Consider the following 19,636-nt stretch of genomic DNA (forward strand, 5'->3'; position numbering starts at 1 on the left):
TTCTTGGGCCACTTTCAAAAAAGCATTCTTAACCCTTAGATGCATAAGTGGGTCTTTTTTGACCCGGTGAGGTGGTTTTCTTGAAGTATCTTTGTAATTACATTTTATTATCATTTCATATTCCAGCTATTCCTCAAAAAACATATTTTGGATATCATGCCATTCTAATTTTAAATTTACATTTTAAGAAATTGTAGTTTTTGTATTACTACCCCAAGCTTCCATAAGTGGGTCAAAAGTGACCCGCATGCATTTTCTATGGAACCCTATGGGGAAATGTTTTTTTTCAAAATCTAAAAAAAAAATCTAAAATTATAAATAGTGACAAATTAAATATAAAATATTTCTAGGTTGAACCAAAATATAATAAATTATATAAGTGATTTTCCTTAACCAAAATGACAAAAATGGTATAAAAACACATATTATTCTAATACGGGTCCTTTTTGACCCACTTATGGAAGAGTGTAGGGTCCAGTCACTCAGGCATCTAAGGGTTAAAGCAGTCAAAATGAAAGGTGGAAGAAATAGAGAAGCTCAAATGTATCCAGTAGACTTTAAAACTACAATAAAGTGTCCATTAAATTCTCCACACCCCTTGACCATAGACAATGTGGCAAAGACAACATTTAGAAAGTATAACAATTACGTAATTTGGCTTCAGAAACCACATTTTCATGATAAATTATGTTTAGGCGTTCAACAATTGTTTTTGGAACATTACATTTTTTAATGTTTTGGTGCAAAGCTTCAACTAATCACTTCCACAAACTTAGAAGATTTTCCACATGTTGGCAACAATTATTGCTTTGGGTCTGAATAACAAGGAGGACATTTAGCTCCCTGGTGTGACATTATTGTGATTTAGACACATCATTTGGGCAGAGAGTATATCTACATAAAATGTTGACAAAAAGCAGCTTTATATCGTAGATCAAATGTTGGACTTGCGGATTGATGGAGCTGCATAAAGGGCATTGGGGAGGCAAACAGTCGGGCTATTAAACTAAGTCATACAGAAAGCACAATGGGAGGAACCACATCACGAAATACAGCTCCCAGGCTTCTCCCCCCCCCCCACCCCTCCTTTTTTCCTTTTCTCCCCACACTCTCTCTCTCTTAACAGTCATCACCGTCGTGAAGTTTCCCTACCGCACGCGAGACATTGGCTCGGTGCCACTGGATGGTCACGGGGGAGTCGGGTGGGAGCCAGAGCTCACACCACATAATAACTGTCTGGCTGTAGTAGTTCCTCCTGTCACTCAATGCAACTCAGAGAGCGACAGTGAGGACAAATGGGAAAGAAACGAGGCATCAGAGGAGTGAGAGTGAAGATGGGAAAAGCCCTGAAGAGAAGCCATATTTGGTGAACCAGGGGGATATGCAAACACACACATCCTTTCATAGATAAGTAAGTCGGCAAAGATGTAGTTTACACTTCTTGATGTTTACTGTATAGACATAGAAAGGAACACACAACCATTAAACACACTTTACTTTACCTGCTTGGCCTTTGACTTGCTGATTGTGTCGGAAATTGGCTTTTTCTTCACTTTAACAGCACCTTTGGAGAATAGATCAACAAATTCTTCAAAGTCTACACTTGGTTCTTCGATTGTGTCCCACACCAGTGCACTGGACCTAAAGATAGGGGGGGAAAAGAAGACATTATGACAGTATACTGTTTGAATAGGTGGAGTGAATTTCTCTTTTATTGTGTAATGCCAGTTTTTATTTCTGACATTTCTAGATTGCCTTCAGCTTAGTACTAATTTGTCATCTTTTGCAGCATATAAATCAACTCAATACACTTGTCAAATATGTCAGCTAACAAATTACATTTAAAAGTTTATAAATTGAAGTCTATTTCAAGACCTCTATTCAGCTACACATTTCCAAGCCTTATTAAGGAAAGAAAACCTGGTTTAAGTAAATCCGCTGCTGACCACAATGCCTGGACTGCATCACTTTCATTTTCCGCAAGGTTAGCATCTCTATAGCCTTCAGAGCACGTGCTGATCTTTATCTTAAGTGGACAAGCTTCCTCTACTGTTCAGTAAATACCTTGGTGCAAATGAGCCATATCTATCTTCACGTTATACAGCATGGCCTTACTTTTTAGCATTCAGCTGTATGCGTGTCCAGTAGAGGGGCTTCATTGGCTTGGGGGGCTCGATCATAGCCTTGGCAGGGCCAGCTTCCTGCACCGCCATGGAGGGCATAAAGCCTGGTGGTGGTGGAGGCCCAAAGCCCGGGGCCGGCGGTGGAGGAGGGGGTCCCATTCCAGGGGGAGGAGGTGGAGGAGGTGGACCCATACCCGGCGGGGGAGGAGGTGGGGGTGGAGGTCCAGAACCAGGAGGAGGAGGGGGTGGAGGAGGTCCAAAACCTGGTGGTGGAGGAGGAGGAGGGGGAGGCGGAGGTGGACAAGGTCCAAACCCGGGTAAGGGCGGGGGAGGTGGTGGGGGAGGAGGAGCGACACCCCCTGGTAAAGGTGGTGGGGGGGGTGGTGGTGGAGGTGGGGGAGTTTGATGGGCACCGCTCTGTTGTCTCTGCTGGCACGTGCAGACAAAGCTCTCTGTAGATTTGGGGATGGAGGATGAAACAGGAGACGGCACGCTGCCTGATCCTCTGCTGAAAGGCACGTCAAACTTAAAGCCCTCCCCCACAGGTGAGGTCTGGACAGACACCTCCTGGCTCATCTTCCCCAATCTTCCTCCCGTCATCTGTGAGGCCTTGTGGTGGGAAGCACCCAGAGATCCAGTATTATCAGCGCTGCCCTTTGCCAAGGAAGCCTGCTGGCCCTGCAACACAGCAATCTTAATCCGCAGGTCATCGATGGTCCGCTCCAGCTGAGGGATGAGACAGCTTTCATCCTCCGAGGACGACTGACCTGACTTCAACCTGCTGGAGTCTGTCTGTCAGTGAACACAAAATAAGATATTAACTTAGCATGCAACTACATTTGGGTTCACAAAAGGAAACTCAAGTAAATGAGTGTGATGCTGTGAGTTTGTGCTTTTGATAAATGAAGCCATTTTTGAAAGCAGACAGTCAAGCATATTTTGGACTAAGCAGACGTAAAAATATCCTGGTAAATCTTGGCTACATAATCATTAAATAAATGATGCTTTATGAACAGTACAACACCCACAAATGAGGGAGCTTAGCGACAGAGCTGTGATCAAAATAAGGGTCAAGAGAGTCCATTATTTCTACTCCAGCAGACCTCTGGCTCCAGACTGGTTATAGCGGGATAGGGGGATACCGAGAGATTTGACCCCAGAGACAGAGAGTCTCGTCGGTCTTGACATGGGAAGGGCTTGTGTCTGCTAGTACACATTCCCCAGTTGTGGTCACATTGTTGAATCTAAAGGAAAATGTGCAGTAAGTATAGCCTTCCTAATGTATTAACTCCTGTAGGAAACAGTGAGGTTCACTTTAATGATCTAACAAGTCTTTCAAGACAAGCCTGGCCTCTAGTGGACACAGAGCAGTTTACAGCTGAGCTCTGTGGCTGATGCAGATTACAGAAACAATGCAGATTTGTGAGACTGGGTTTGAGCAATTTCTCAACACTTTGACAGGTTGTATAGGTATTGTCTTGTTGACATTTGTTTCCTGTATTGACTAAATGTGTTGTGAAAGCTCCTGAAACACTGAAATTCGACCCCACTTTGGCTCCCCCTCCGAAAGAAGAATCTATGATAATCCCATTTCTGATGGTGTTGAAGCAAAGACTGTGCTTTAATTTGAGACAAAGTTAAATCAGTTTTTAATAAGGTAATTTAATAACCCATAAAATATTGTTTTTTTTATGGTGTTATACTATATACTGAACTATTATGTTTCAATCTTGAACACTGTCTTTGTCTCTTTTCTAACTGGTCCCAGCACAGCCCCAGAAATTGGTCTAGATCTGCCAATGACAAAACCAAAAAACAACATTTCTGATGATGCTGTCTGATTTAAGGTGACAAATCAAATCCAATATTATGCACAAAGGGGAAAACAGGGCAATCATGCAGTAAAATATTTCTAGATGTAGAGGAGATGTAACCAACCTGAGCAGGTAGAGCCCCTGGGGCCTTGGCTGATTGATGCAAACATGATCTCAAGCTTTGTTCTCTGCCTGTGGGTCGTCCCCCATACAGTTCCCACAGGTGAGAGGAAACTGGCAGGCCGACAGATGCCCAGGTGTACAGCTGCTCCTCCTGAAAACAGTTTAGAAAACAAGCAAGCACATTTACTGTAAAGGAGATCAGACCCAAAGTCAGATGGTGGTGCTTAAAACGACATGCTCAAACCAAGTACTACTACCAACATATTCCCAACAGTGTGAACACATGGTGGGATCCAATAAAAGTTTAACAACATTCACAGGGGATATGAGTCAAGTAGAAGGTTTTTATGAACCCTTCAAGAGTGGAAACACCTGAGAATAAAAAGAGCAGTCGAACAATAAAGATTTATTCCTTTTGCATAGTCAATGTGACACACAGTCAAACATATTGAGACATTCAAATAAATTCTCCGCTTTTTGAAGCATCTTAACTTAAAATGCACAATAAAAAATGGTGAATGATTTGGAGGACCTGTTGAACCTCATAGGCTGAGCATTAATGGTATTAAATGAGAACGGAGCAAAAACACACACTGAAATAATTGTTCCTGCTTCTCCCCTCTTCATCTTTCTTCAAAGACAACACCAGACACTATAATGAGCACCACAAAAAATGTAAACGAAGCGTGTAGTGGTAAAAGTCTAAAATAAACAAACCAAACTTTCCCTGATTTTCTATAATACTTTTTATTTGACCAATAAAAAAAGCAATTATTTCCAAGCAGACTGTGAGTTAGAACTTAATGCTATTCAATTCAAAATTAAAAAGCTTTTATTGTCATTGTACAGAATACAGTGAGATTTATAGTCACTGCTCCAGCGAGTGTTTTGAAAACAGACATATTAAAAACACAGATTAAAAGGTCTGATGGTTTCGACCAGCAAGTGGTAAATGCAGCAGTGCTAAAGTGCTAATGCTATGCAGTGACACACTAAATGCTTATACACGGCAGTGTTAATCAAGTCATTATCCAGTGAGATCACATACATGTGCTACATTTGCTGAGAAAAAAACCCTCAGTACAAAACCCATTATGTGTTAAGGTAACCTGACCTACAGCCAGAAACAAACACACACAATGTACAGAGCATGCCAGGTCGATGGAAGCCCATGCTACCTATCCTCCTAAAACCTTATTTTAGATTGAATGAAGCCGATGAAGTATTGAATTTCAGGCAGTATGCAGAACAAGAAACGAACAAGTCATACATTTATTCACTTCAGCAAAGTAGTGACATTGGATGCAATATCATATTTAGGTAGCAAAGAGGAGGACATACAGAAGAGGAGAGGAGAGATAAAGATGGAAATAGGGAGATAGAAAAAGAACAAGGACATTTAGAAAGAGATTGTTTTCAAGATGTAATTTAACTGTAAATTAAAGAAGAATGATGTAAAAATAGAAATAATGAATGGGGCTAAAGCTTTCAGGGAAGCATAAACAGAGTGTGATCATTAATTTAAAAAGGGACGTTAACAATAACACAGGATCTGGACTCTGAATGGCAACATCAAAGGTTGTTCTTGATCAAGCTGAAAAATGCAGGACTCCAGGCCAAAAGCAGAGAATGAGGACAAAACAAAAAAGAACGACAACATAAAAGGGGGGTGGGCTCGAGGAGTGCTACTCGGACATGGTGAGCTTTCTGCTGGGGAAGAGCAGCCTGAGCCCAAGGCACGTGGAATTGTTACATAACATGGTCAGCAGATGGTCTACGCAAGCACAGAGTGTCAGAGCGACTGCTATTAATCCAGCCATGCGAGGAAATGCCTGAATATGAGTGTCTGGGTCTGTCCTTTTGTAAATATGAGTGCACACGGGGCACTATTGTACATAAAAAGCAAGAACTCTGCACTTTGTGACCTATTGTGACAACACACTGAGCAAGAAGAATAAGATATAACTTTATAAAGCATGCATGTTCTGGTGAATGTGTATTTGTTTGTGTTTAGGTAATGCATAATATGATATGATATATGATATATTATCATACTTTGTGCATATGTGCATGTATAATGTAAGTCTATGAATAAACATCTGTGGGGGAGGTGCATTTTCCGCTAGAGCCACACTAATCTGTTCACATTCTTTGAAATAAAACAAACACTATAATAAGAGTCAACAGCTCTGAGAGGCTGTACTCAGATAAACACTAAACACTAATACACACAAGTCAAATGGATCAACAACGTGATTACAACTCATCTTGTGGCGAGCAAGATTATCTGTTGCATATCAATCAATTTAACAGTCGTTAAAAAATGTTTAAATGAATGCTGTAAGACTTAAATCTTGAGATATTTCACTGAATAAGTGACAACTCCTGATTGTGGTGCTATGGAAAAAGTGAGGGATTTATCATCTGGGCACAATGAGAACATATTTAGAACATTTAATTGAAGTATTTCCATAATTGTTGACATTCACACACAACAATGATCAACCCCATAATGGCGCTATAGAAAGTATCTCGAAGAAGAAGTAGAATTACTCATGAATGATTAATATTTCATGGCAAACCAGACAATACTTGTTGAGATATTTCAGTCTGAACCCAAGTAGTGGTCTGACATACATTGTCATCCATTGAGCCAGTTTGCTAGCATTGATAAAAATAGCACTAATGATACAATAAATCATTAAACTCATCTCAGCGTCCTATTGTGTGAAATGTATTACAACAAATGTAATTCTTTTAACTTCTCTGAGAAATAAAGACACATCCATGCACACATAATCAAATAGGATTTACCAAGTCACTTCCTGGTATTGAAAGATATTCACATGAAAGATATTCTAGTTGTAATAATTATTTGGCAGATTTGTAAATATAATGCAGACAATGTACAACAATATTTTGTATTATTGCCGATTTATTTTGATCCCATATTTTATTCCTTCTTATTCCATTCCATTGCAAATACTGTTATATTTTACTATATTTTGTATTATTTTTAATATTTTTCTAGTTCTCTACCTGTGTTTTTAATTCTTGTTTTGATGCACCTCAAGTCAAATTCCTCGTACGTGTAAACCTACCTGGTAATTAAACCTGTTTCTGATTCTGATTCTGACAGTGTGTTGACTCAAAGCAACCATCATGCAGTTCAGTCGGATGGATTCAGCTACAGGGGAACTTGAAAGAAATAGCTAAGGCGGTGGCTGTGGTGAAGGATTTGATGCACATGAGATTAGTTCTCTGCAAAGCATTACAGGAATGGAGAATTAAAGATTCATGAAATTAACTTGGAAGGGGCCACACTGTCTAGTATGCGCACCACTGCTCTTCAGATAATGAAAAGTCTCGGGGACCAATCACAGTTATACAGCAGTAAATACAGAAAGTCTGATAAGCTTTGCATTGCTCTCTAACATATGTTGGCTACTGCAAATCCCTTCGAGCTAAATTCTTTGATCGTATCAGCTGATAAGCACATGTTAAATAACTACATGTATGTACTCCAAACACAGCCCATGGGACAATCACTAAGAAGATGCATCCCATTGTGGTAAGCTAAAGATACAATTGAGCTGTAGCCCTGCAGTTATTGCCTTTGAAATCAAATACATACCATTAAATTGCTGATGCAGGGCAACTCATGTCATCATTTTTTGAAAACTAGCATGATGGCAGACAGTGAAGAGAGGTCTTACATTAAAGGGTGCTGAGACAGGGCTGTCACCATGGGGCTCTGCTGTGCTGTCACTGAAAGGCTGCAGCAGACCTTGGACCAACAGTCGCTGACACAGTTCCTTCGCCTCCTCTTCTGTAGACCCGTCTTCATGATGCATACACAGCCAGTCTAGAAGAGTGCGACCTGAGAACAAAAAAAGCAATGAATCGCAATGATAAAACTAGAAAAAAACTAAAAATACAGAGCTCCATTTTCCATCATAGGAATAAACTGCAGGTACTCATGTTGGCTTACTATGACTGAATATTTGTGTTTCTTTGTCTGGAAACGTTACATTTTAAGTTAAGATAAATATATCCTGATTCTGGATTCTGTATTACTTATTTCTTAGTATCAGAATGAGGCAATTGCAAGTGTTAGTTGAAAAGAGATGTCTCAGTTTCGGTTGTGATAATGAAACACCTACACGTGCAAACTCCGTTCACACCATTTACATGTGGGTGACAAGAGAGATGGTGTTAATTGTGCTGTGCAACATTTTTAGAAATGCTGGATCACATTCATGGTACAAGTGCATCTAATAATATAACTGTTTTAACTAATACAGTCTTAAAACACCTATGGATGAACTTGATATAACTGATAAGTGGGTTTTTGGTGTCAGACAAGCATCAACACAATGTTTGAACTGGTGGTGTGGTTGTATCATGTATTCATTCTACATTTAAATAAGACATTGGAAAAACAAAGTAGTTTCTCTTTGTCTCGGAAATCAGGATTAAATACTTTTTTTTTCATGGAGCCAGAGTTAGAAAGAAAAGTGAGTTTGAGCTGTGGGAAATGTGTCATCGTCTCGAAATCCCTGGATCCCAGATAAGGAAGAATCCTGTTTCTTAATGGTGGCAGGAACACAACCATTAGGGGAAATAGTGACTAAGCGACAGCACCAAAAAAAAAGGATTGAGACTGGAGGAAAAACACAGCTCTGTTACTTAAGACTCCAACCGTGACACAGAGAGTGCATTTAGTTGTTAATGCTGTTAGACTAGCTTAATATCTATTAAAAACATGTGATTCAGTGGATGGCCTCAAATGAATAAACAAAGTCCTATGACTCATGGCGCTGTGGACGTTGAGCAGTTTGATGGCTAGCACTGAAAACCGATTGCATTTTATGGATTGTGTGACAGAATTAAATAGGCACGGTCAAATCTTCAAGAAAGACAGTCTCACAATTAATACAAATGAGTTCACGTTAAAGCATTTAAATCGAGAATGTGTGTTAAAAGTTTCACATGTTGTCAGTTGTTTCAAATGTTAAATTGTTCAATTGTTCCCCTTATTTTCTATCAGTCCTCCCACTCTCTCCTAAGGGCCCAATGGGACCTGGAGAACTCTCTGAACTGATTGCTGTGACATGCATTACTGACTCAATGGTGACATAACCAGAGTCTGTGAATAAAAACAGCATATGTCCTATAATTACCAAATGCCATATAGGCCAAATGTTAATGTTCGAGTTACAATGCGCCTCCATTGTTTGGCTACAATAATTTCACCTGACGAAATGTGAATGGATCTCATATCATGACACATTATTGTCATGCAGATAAACTGTCACTTGTGTTTAGCATCCACAAGTGTGCACTGGATGGGTTGTGTGTGTGTGTGTGTGTGTGTGTGTGTGTGTGTGTGTGTGTGTGTGTGTGTGTGTGTGTGTGTGTGTGTGTGTGTGTGTGTGTGTGTGTGTGTGTGTGTGTGTGTGTGTGTGTGTGTGTGTGTGTGTGTGTGTGTGTGTGTGTGTGTGCGTGTGGGTGTGTGTGTGTGTGTGTGTGTGTGTGTGTGTGTGTGTGTGTGTGTGTGTGTGTGTGTGTGTGTGTGTGTGTGTGTGTGTGTGTGTGTGTGTGTGTGTGTGTGTGTGTGTGTGTTTTTTGTGTCCAGGCCAGTAAAATCAGAGGATGGCATCCCCCTGGGGGGCGGGGGGTGGCAGAGCTGCTTGAGAGTAGATTTATGAGGGCATGTGGCTCAGACAGTGGAGAGCAGCTGAGCTCCTGAAATGCAACAGAAAATGAGGACAGAGTGGCATTGTTTCATTAGAAATAGGCTTTTGTTCTGGAGACACTTCTCAATAAAAGAGCCCCCACTGTTTTATCATGACTTTCATGAGCTATTGTACTTTTAAATCATAACTTTATTATTCCCGCTGTGATCATTTGTATAATGATCTCATTTGTAAGTCACTTGAATTAAAATTACTAGGCTATTAACATAATCATTTTACTAAAACATTGCATAATAAGCTAATCTCAGACATGGCTGGGGATTGGAGCCAAACCAAAAGGAGTCACATCTGCTCTATTTGGGATTTCCAGCAACAACAGGAATAAATGAAAAACCAATTAGGCATAATATTTGAATTGTGATTTGTCCCTGGTAAGACCTGATGTATTCAGTCAAATATTGCTACTCTGAGATTCAATAAAAGCTTTTTCTAAATAGGTCTAATGATTTTCTATATTATTATCTCAAAGATCACATGTAAAGGCCATTAGCCACAATGTATTGATCCTGCTAACATGTATGGCTTGTATTAACTAAAGCATGTTGTAGGTTACTCTCTGTGCCATACTTCCTTTGTTGTCAATAAACAACGCTATTTATTTTCCCACATACATAATCTGCAGCTGAATATAGTCAACAACAAAAGCCTACAGTGCCTAGCTGATTTACTGTAGGAAGCTAATTAGCGCTTCTTTAAAAGGAGACGGAGATTTACCTCTTAACTAAGAACACTCAGGCTTAAAGCTAAGTACTACAGACAGGAGGTGGGGTATTATCAATCAAGAGACACAATGACAACAAGGCGTTGTTGGTTTGGCCTCTTGTGTGAAAGTCCTATGTTTCTTTCCCCATCCATCACTCTAAATCCTCCTCTTATGGATTTCTGGCTCTGTATAAATGTCTTCCTGACTTCCTCCTTTGCTCCTGTCATAATTAGGTCACTAAAGGTTGGTGTTGTCTCCTTGTTTTTCTTCTTTTAACCGTGTGAATAGATAGTAAAACCTACTCAGTGTAGCAGGCCCCTGGTGCATCACACTGATGATGCTGATTATAAAATCCATTTCAAATAGTCCAATAACATTCGTAAAAAGGTGCTGAGACAGACATCCTTGTTCCTATCCATTCACATGTTTGCAACATCCCTCTATCATCCATCTGATTAAAAATACAAGACCACTCTTTGCTAGTTCACAACATTAAATCAAGAAGCCCCCAAATACCTCTCTTTTTCTCTGAACTATACAGAAAGACTCACCAGAGAAGACGTCCAGGTAGGGCACTGTGGAAGTGGAGGCCTGCCGTCCATACTGTGCTCTCCTGGAGCCCAGGGTCCAGTAGTTCCCGCCAGTGTTTCCCTTCTCAGGTGTCTCCTGCTCTGGAAATGTGGCCTCACCACTCTGCCTCCCTCTTAGCTTATCTAACTCTGTTAACCAGTCTGCTGCCCCACTGAGGGACCCAGCAACTGAGCAAGACCTCTTCTTGAGCTTTCTTAATACCTGGGTCGATTCTACAGCAGCATCGTTGACATCCGTTTTCCTGGGCACATTGGGACTGGTAATGGGGGAGCCAATTGGAGAGGTGAGATTCCTGGTGGTGGTCTTAACATAAGAAGGGTGGACTGGAGGGTAGAGTTTGACAGTTGAAGGGGAGACGGTGGAGGATGTCCGCCTATGCTGAGGAACGTCTGGCGTTAGCAGACTAAATGACAAACTACTCTTCCTCCTTTTTAGAGACAGGAAGTCCCGTCTCCCGGTTTCCTCTTCCCTCTCCATAGACAGGTCCATGCTGCTCACACTCTTGTGAGGCCCCTTCGAACCTGCCACCACCGGGTCCAAGCAGACACTTGGCACACTTGTATTTCTGCTCTGTGCAGCCAGAACTGGGCTCTCCAAGTCTTCTTGGTGCTCCTCAGCACTCTCATACGTGGAACTGTTTGTCGTATTGTCGTGGAAGCTGTATGTGCTGTTAGTGTTTGGGAGAAGGCTTCCACTGCTTCTCTCTGTGTCTGGGCCTGAAGAGGCTGGACCACTTTCACTCGGGGTTCCTGTACCAGATGAATTACTTGATATGACATAGCTTTCGTTCTCCACATTCTTATATTTCTCGCTTACTTCTTTTGGTACGCATTCAACACCAACATGAGGAGAATAAACATCCTTTTCTAGATTTAATAGCTGAGGAGACACTAGCTTCTCCTGGACTTTATTCCCCTCAGATGATAGTCCTTCAGATAGATTAACAGTAAGCACTCCCTGCTTGTCACTGGACTGGTCTCTTATGGCCTGCTGGATGTCAGAGAGCAGGTCTTCATGTTCAGCTGCGGCTGAGTGAAAACTGTAGAGGTCAGCATCCGACCCTGAGCTTGTTTTCCGGCCAGTCTCGACATCTGATAGCATGCCCATCTCATCAGCTGACGCCTCTGCACTTGGTGTGGGCCCTGCTTTGCCCAAGTGTGCTGACCGCCCATCGTCCAACATATCATCCTTAGACAACCCTTTCGCCTTCGATAAACTCTTCCTGATCTTCATGCCAGAAAACATAGAGCCCTTCGACTCAGACTTCGATTTCTTCCTACCGGCTTGTTCTCCTGCTTTACTTATCTTGTTGTGGGACTTTTTAGATTTCTTGTCCACATCCCTCTCGTCAGCATCGCCGTCACAGGAGACATCCCCTGCTGCTCCTCCACTTCCTCCTCCTTTCTTCTGCTTTGTTTCCTGGTTCCCCATGTTTCTAAACAGGCGGACTCCCTTTGCTAACAGGCCATTCTGCTGGGGTCGAGGCTGGGCATGCTGGGCTTCCTCCTGGGAGGCTATTGATGCTTCTCCTCTGTTGGTCAGAGCCCTATCAGAGCTGCCTAATCCCTGCTGTCTGCCCACCACAGTTAAAGGCAGCTGTGAGAATGATGCTGCCTCCCCCTGTGCCGCTGATGCTGATGATGAAAGGAGGAGGAGACTGGCACTGACAGCCGCGGGCTCACTACCACTCACTCTTTGCTCACTCCCCCTCCCGTGCACAGCCTCGCTCACTCTCTTATCCTTCCTCTCTTGTTGCCCCTCCTTTTTATCCCCATCTGCTGCTGCACGCTCTGCTGTCTTGCATAACGGGCTGCTGGACGAGCGAGCGAGTCGTTGATGTTCAGGAGTGTGCGATCCTTGTCCATTCTCGACTGAAGTGCAAATTACTGGTTTAGGATGCTCTAAAATGCACTGTTGTTGATTGAGGAGTGAGTTCTGTTGTTTACGGAGGAGGTTGGTAACGCTGCTCTTCCTCCTGCCTTTGAAAGTGGTGGTGAAGAAACTCTCTTTCAGAAAGGGCACCTGGGTCTCCACCGTCTTAAAAGTCTGCATCCTGACCACTGTGGCTTCATCCAGAGGGGAGAAGATCTAGACAGGATGAAGTGAAGAGGAAAAGTTACATTGGTTCATTTGATACATTTAAGCTTAACTGTAAGAGAGAATCTGCTCACGGTGGAGTCATGATGTCAAAGTTGAACATGAGTTCAAGCTGACATAATTAAGTCTTATGTCTCTTTTTGCCATGGACTGTACACATTTAGAGAATAGTGATCATTGTTCCATTCAATTCTTTCACTCTGTGTTTTAGCACTTTGCATGTATTTGTCCATTACTTGTACACTTAAGATGTTTGGATTTACAAACACAGTTATCTGAATTTTAGTTAAGAAAAGATGGATTAACATTCACGTAACACAACTGGTGACAGCAAGAGAAACTTTGTGAAATTACCATTAAGCAGGCATGTATAAAAAGTGAAAAAGTGAAATCAATTAGTCAATCTAGTGAAAATGTAAAATGCAAACTGAATTATCCTAATATTTGCAGATTTCTTCTCATCTTATACGAGCGTACTCAATATAGTCGGTGGGAGCTGGTGGGACCAAGGGTCCTGCGATCGCCTTTTTTCAAAAAAATATTAAATAATACAAAATGTTCAATTTCTGTATCCACAGAATGGGCAGACGGACTCTTAATCTAAATCAAAATACTGTATCATACATAGCGAAAATGAATCTATTTCAGCATGCCAAATATGTCTGATGTCAACATTTAGATATTCTTACTGCTATTTACTTCTTCTCAGGTAGTACAGTGGGAATTATGTCCAAAGTAAAATACATATTACAGTTTTAATATCGCCAAATATTTCATTCAAAAACATCTGTTAAAGCTTGAATTGACATGATCTAAAGGGTGTATGTGTGTGTGGGCCTGAACCAAGTCATGCCTTAGGACAGATTACTGCTATGGGTGTGCTACAGATAAGGTTTAGCCATTAGACACTAATTGATTGAATTAAAAAGTAAGTGGTTTCAAGTAAGAAAACACATCAAGGGTGTACACCAGATAAACGTAAACAAATATATATATATTTTTTAAATAACACATTGTACTAACAAGGCCCCTAATTGTAAGACATTTGTTGTTACTAGGTTCATTAAACTCCTTACAGTTTACTTTATTCAAATCTTAAATAATGACATCAGTTTGTACTTCTGAGCCCTCTAGGACATCGTCTCTGTAAAACAAACGCACTTTTAAATCACTTTCCAATGCAAGCCAAATGTGTAATATGTACATGTATATGAAAATACAGTATGTGAAATATCGATGATCAACCTTTAAGATAGATATTTTAAAACATAATATTATAAATGACACTGTACTTGCCTGTGACTGAGCCTGTGACTTCTCCTCCCTGGTTTAGTGCTGACTGACTGAAGAAAACAACACAAATGGCTGTTTGTCTTCCTCTATGAGCCGCTCCTCAGCCATGGGTCACATGAAGTTGGTATTTTCCTCATCACATGTCTGGTCTCCTTCGCCAACTTCCATTAGCACCGTCTCAGACTCCCCTTACTAACTTCATCAGGCCTCATTGTGGGAAAATACACAACTGCGCAACGGTCAAAGAACATTACTGTGCTCATTCATTTTCTGGGTATAATTAGACACTCAGTTCTAATGGTGTGGTGGTGTCAGACAGTGATGCACAAATTTAATTTAACACCAAGTTAGACGCAAGCTTCCACGCATAATAACCCAAGAAGATATCAGTTGTGTCTTCCTAACATTACCTGACATTGCAGCAACTCTAAATACAAACTTGAACAACACAGGTTTATGAAAATAGGGGATAAAAGATAACTCAATTAGAACAATATAAAAAAAAAGTCAAAATGACAGATTATAGCTTTTAAAATGATAACACATTGAACTCTGAGATCAGGTACATCACCTTAAATTATAACCATTATCTACTGGATTTCATTACAAACTAAATATATATTATTTTGTATATCAAGTATTATTTCAGTAGTAATAGTAGTAGTAGTAGTAGTAGTAGTAGTAGTAGTAGTAGTTTCCATATTCATGAAATCACCCTGTGTGTAAATAAAGGTTACAATTATACATACAGATACAAAATAACATTATAACTTGCGACATGAAAAAACTGATAATTTCTGTCAAAAAGGTTTTTGTTTTATTTATTGACTTAAAATATGAGTATGATTGCATACTTGAAATGTAACAAAATGTTTGTGGTAGTTTACATTCCCAATATTTAAGTACAAAAATCTCATATTTTACTGAATAAGGTATCATGACACTGGAGCACATTCCCCCCCGATGACACACATGGGATATTTGTTAACATCTCTTTGCACTCAGCACATATGAATACAATTGTACTAAAATGATCCAATTCTTCAGTACGTCAGTTGTCATAATAAAGGCTAGGTTATCCTTTGCCCTCAATACCTTTTGCACTGTATTCAATATCTGGGTGGAAATAATGTAAAAACCATCTTAAAATAAGAATAAGATAATGTGCAATACAAATAAACAATTAAAATAAATTCTTATTTATCCATCAAGAAGTCATTGGCCTCTTCATGCTGACTTGTTGGTGTATGGAAAAACTTGATGACCAAAATAGCTATCAATTCTATTTACAAATCAATTGCTGCTTAATAATAAGAAAAAACTTCACCCAAAAATCATTTTAAATGCAACATAAAATATTCCGGCTATGACAGAAAGTTAAACGATGGTTACTTCAATGATTGCAAACCTTATTTTTCAAGATCCAAAATATATATACTTTTAAAATTTCAAATCTAAATTGAATTTCATATTTATAAGCCTAAGCAAGTACAATTTTAGAAGTGGGACTGCCAGAAATACAGCTATTTCTCAAGCCACTAGAGGCTGCCCTTGTTCTACTATATCAAAGAGTGGCGGCCCTCTACAAAAAGTACCGTAGCTGTATCATTTTGTAGAAATCTAAAAGATAGTGTAACATCAAAACACACATCTTTATAAATGGACATCTTTGTGTGTGCAATCAATCATTGTATATCAAGTCAGAAATATTCAAATATACACAAACAGAATATCATCAATGTATAATCATTACTCTGGACAGAGAATTGCAAGTACATGAAACACAACCAATGTACTTATTGTCTCCACCATAAAAACCACAACAATCACATTGAACACTACAGCAGTTCACTGACCGTGGTGCCACACAAATATCCACAACTCAATTCATCAGAAGAAGAATTTTCAGACTGGCTCAAAATCTCAGGAATATCTAGAAAACCTCAAAAATTAATATCACAAAAATAACTCTGTTGACTGAAGGACACAATTCAAGAACTTTTTTTTATATTCCATCAGACACAGGGAAGCTATATTCATGTAGAAAGGCAATGTACATAGTTTCTGATAAAAACACCTGCCAGTCAATAGGAGACAGGTCAAATCAGTACGATGTAGAAGCATGTGAACACTAACACTAGTTTTTGTCTTGGCTTTCAGTGACAACAGATTCCATGTTTTGTTTTTAATGAAAAACCACTCTGCACGTTACAGATCTATGTAGAGACAATATAATACATGTGAATACCGAGCCCTGTGAGAAATATATCCTTTCCTCTTGTGTCAATTGCACTTCAAAGATTCTCCTGCAAAGCATTTTAAAGCCCTTTTCTATTGGTTCCCACATTCAAATGGTTGAGTTCATTAAGGAGAGAGAGAGTTTTCATATCTGAATCTCACTACTGTATACACAATCCTTCAAGCACACAGTTTTGCTAAAAGGATGCTCCAACACCAACACATATCTCATAAACCACCACATGGGGTTGCTGTGCTGGACAGCAGAGAAACACATTAAGGAGCTCTAAGCAAAGATACTCCACAGAAACAACTACATGGATGCTTCTTCCTTTTTCTTCTCCTGTGTTAAATCTTACTCTTCCTAGTCCTTTACGTTGACTCCCTGGGAATCCTTCTGTGGAAGACCACCGACTGCCTCTGCTGGAACTGCTGCTTCCGCCTTTTTTTCTGGTCCCATTGGCACATTAGTATCATCTTAAAGGTTGTACGGAAAGTCTTGTTGCACAGGGCGTAGCACATGGGGTTGACTGTGCTGTTGACGTAGCAAAGCCAGTACCCAACAGCCCACAGTGTCGCTGGGATGCAATTTTTACAAAAGGCATTGATCAGCACCATGATGTTGTAAGGTGTCCATGTTATGATGAATGCAAAGAGGATGGCACTGAGAGTTTGAGCTGCTTTCTTCTCCTTCACTAAGGACATGCGCTTCCTCTTAGTGATCTGAGTCCGGGCACGGGTTGCAAAACGCTTTGCCATAGCTGCCTCTTTGAAGGATATTGGGACAGAGGGGGATTTAGTGGTGGTGCTGGTGGTAGAATTGTCGGTGGCGGTGGTAGCAGTTGTTGAGGGACCATTCAAGCCTTGGTTCGAGTTGGACTGGATGATAGGCATCGATTGAATCTTGCGTGAGCCGAAGCGCTGGTGGTATGCACTTTTTTCTGAATTGATTTCACCATCGGGAGTAGTGGTGGCAGTGGTGTTAGTGGTGGCGGTTGAGAGGCTGTCTCTACTATATTCCTCTCCCCTGAGGGGATCGTTCTCTGAGGCTGCATCCAGATCCTCACATGAGGTGAGTTGGGAGTTGACAGCAGCTTTTATACCAGGCAGGCTGAGAACGATGGAGAAAATAGCATGACTCTGGGAAATCATCTCTTTGCCCCCACATTCCTCATCCTCTGAAGACCCAGAGTGATCCAACGAGATTGCAGCATCGTTGTTGTTCCAGCTGTCGCTGCTGCTCTGGTCTGGATCACCCTCTCCTTGCCGGATACTGCCAGGTCTCCAGGAGCGAACCCCAGGCCAGCAGTGGAAGCGGCCAACCAACTCCCGACATGTGCTTCTTCTCCGTGATAACCTAGTTAGCTCGTAGCTGCTGCAACTTCTAGAACTTCCTGTCTGATGGACGAAACGGGCTTTCTCGCCCCCACCACTCCCTCCTTTTCCTCCAGCCCCACCACGACTTCCCGAACCCTGCAACCCAGCTAACTCCTTCGAACGGTTCTGGGTTTCCTGGTAAATTAGCCAGTAGAGAACACTCATTATCGTCACAGGCAGGTAGAAAGCAGCCATGGCTGTGCAGAAAGTTATAGTGGGCTCTGTGAGGAACTGAATGTAGCATTCATCTGAGGGGACTGTCCTTTTACCCTCAAAAAACTGCCATAGGATGATGGCTGGGGCCCACAGAACAAGAGAAACAAACCAGGCCAGGCCGATCATGATCCCAGCTCGCTTTGTGGTCCTTTTGGCTCGGTAGGTCAAAGGCCTGGTGATTGAAAAGTAGCGGTCAAAGCTGATGACCAGTAGGTTCATAACTGAAGCATTGCTAGCCACATAGTCTATAGCCAGCCACATGTCGCATGCCCACTTGCCCATGGCCCAATAGCCCATTACAAGATAAGCTGTGTAAAGGTTCATGGAGATGACCCCTATGATGAGGTCAGCCACAGCCAAGCTCAGCAGGAAGTAGTTATTGACTGTCTTAAGCTGGCGATTAACTTTGAAGGATACCACCACCAGGACGTTGCCGATGACGGTGATCAGTGACAGCATGCCTGTCAGCAAGACAATGATGATAACCTGCCACAAAGGAAGGCTAACCACGTGATGAAGGGGTGCTGTTATGTTCTTAGATTCTGAGGTGAGGTTTAGGAGATTGCTGGTGGAAGATGAATTATTCTCCAGGGAATTCAAAGATTGTGGGAAGGCTCCGGCTGATGGTAGTGAGGTGATTGCAGTCAGGAAGAGACCAGGGTCTGTGCTGTTGGAGCTCATCGTTGTGTCATGGCATATTCTACAGAGAAAGACAGAAAAGGGAAGAAAGGAGGGACAGAGAGAGGGGGCGGGGATTTGAACAAAAGGGTAGGTAGAAAGGGGAACAAGGATAGAGGGAAAAAGAAAAAAGGACACTTGAGCATTGGACATTTCCATTTATATCCAGTAGGTGAGGCTAGAAACCTTCTATATAAAGCCCGATGTTTGGAAAAGAAAAGATGCTCGGGACTGATTTGCCCACCTTGTTAACCATAAGCAATCACTCATAACTTCATTTGCAGAGGATATTTATGCACATTGTAAATGCATTTGCTGGCCATATATCAAATTACAACTTGACATCTGAATAAATAAGGCTAGACAGCCAAAACTTCCAGTGAGAGAGAATGATTGCAATACACATCTGCTCCTTATGACACCCAGCAAATTGCAAAGACAATTACCTTACACACAGATAATGTTCATACATGGTTGCATATAAAATAGCTGTTTTGGTGGGATTTCACCTTGCGTTACGTTATTATTATTACTGTATGACTTGTGTGGGTGGTTTTCTTGTGTCACGTACTGTATCAGGTGTGGAAGTTGCACGCTGGTGATTTTTATTTAAAATGTAGTTGA

At 41.1% G+C, this 19,636-nt stretch overlaps 2 protein-coding genes across 5 annotated transcripts in view; both read right to left on the minus strand.

Moving 5' to 3' along the window:
• fmn2a (formin 2a) overlaps positions 1-13,188 on the minus strand; it is a 35,999-nt gene extending 22,811 nt beyond the window's left edge. Inside the window, exons 1-5 of the mRNA XM_079689771.1 lie at positions 11,074-13,188; positions 7,777-7,940; positions 4,062-4,211; positions 2,116-2,915; positions 1,503-1,641 (exon numbers count right to left, since the gene is read on the minus strand). Of these exons, the coding sequence (XP_079545897.1) occupies positions 1,503-1,641; positions 2,116-2,915; positions 4,062-4,211; positions 7,777-7,940; positions 11,074-13,165 (3,345 nt within the window). The 5' untranslated portion in view covers positions 13,166-13,188. The remainder of the gene's footprint in view (positions 1-1,502; positions 1,642-2,115; positions 2,916-4,061; positions 4,212-7,776; positions 7,941-11,073) is intronic.
• Positions 13,189-15,308: 2,120 nt separating this feature from the next.
• The window catches only part of chrm3a (cholinergic receptor, muscarinic 3a), a 79,351-nt gene continuing 75,023 nt past the window's right edge, over positions 15,309-19,636 (minus strand). For all 4 annotated transcript variants that reach the window (XM_079690377.1, XM_079690376.1, XM_079690378.1 and 1 more), the window contains one exon: positions 15,309-19,034. In XM_079690377.1, the coding sequence (XP_079546503.1) occupies positions 17,114-19,034 (1,921 nt within the window). In that variant the 3' untranslated portion in view covers positions 15,309-17,113. The remainder of the gene's footprint in view (positions 19,035-19,636) is intronic.

Source organism: Notothenia rossii (genome assembly GCF_949606895.1).
Source record: "Notothenia rossii genome assembly, chromosome: 6".
NCBI lineage: Eukaryota > Metazoa > Chordata > Actinopteri > Perciformes > Nototheniidae > Notothenia > Notothenia rossii.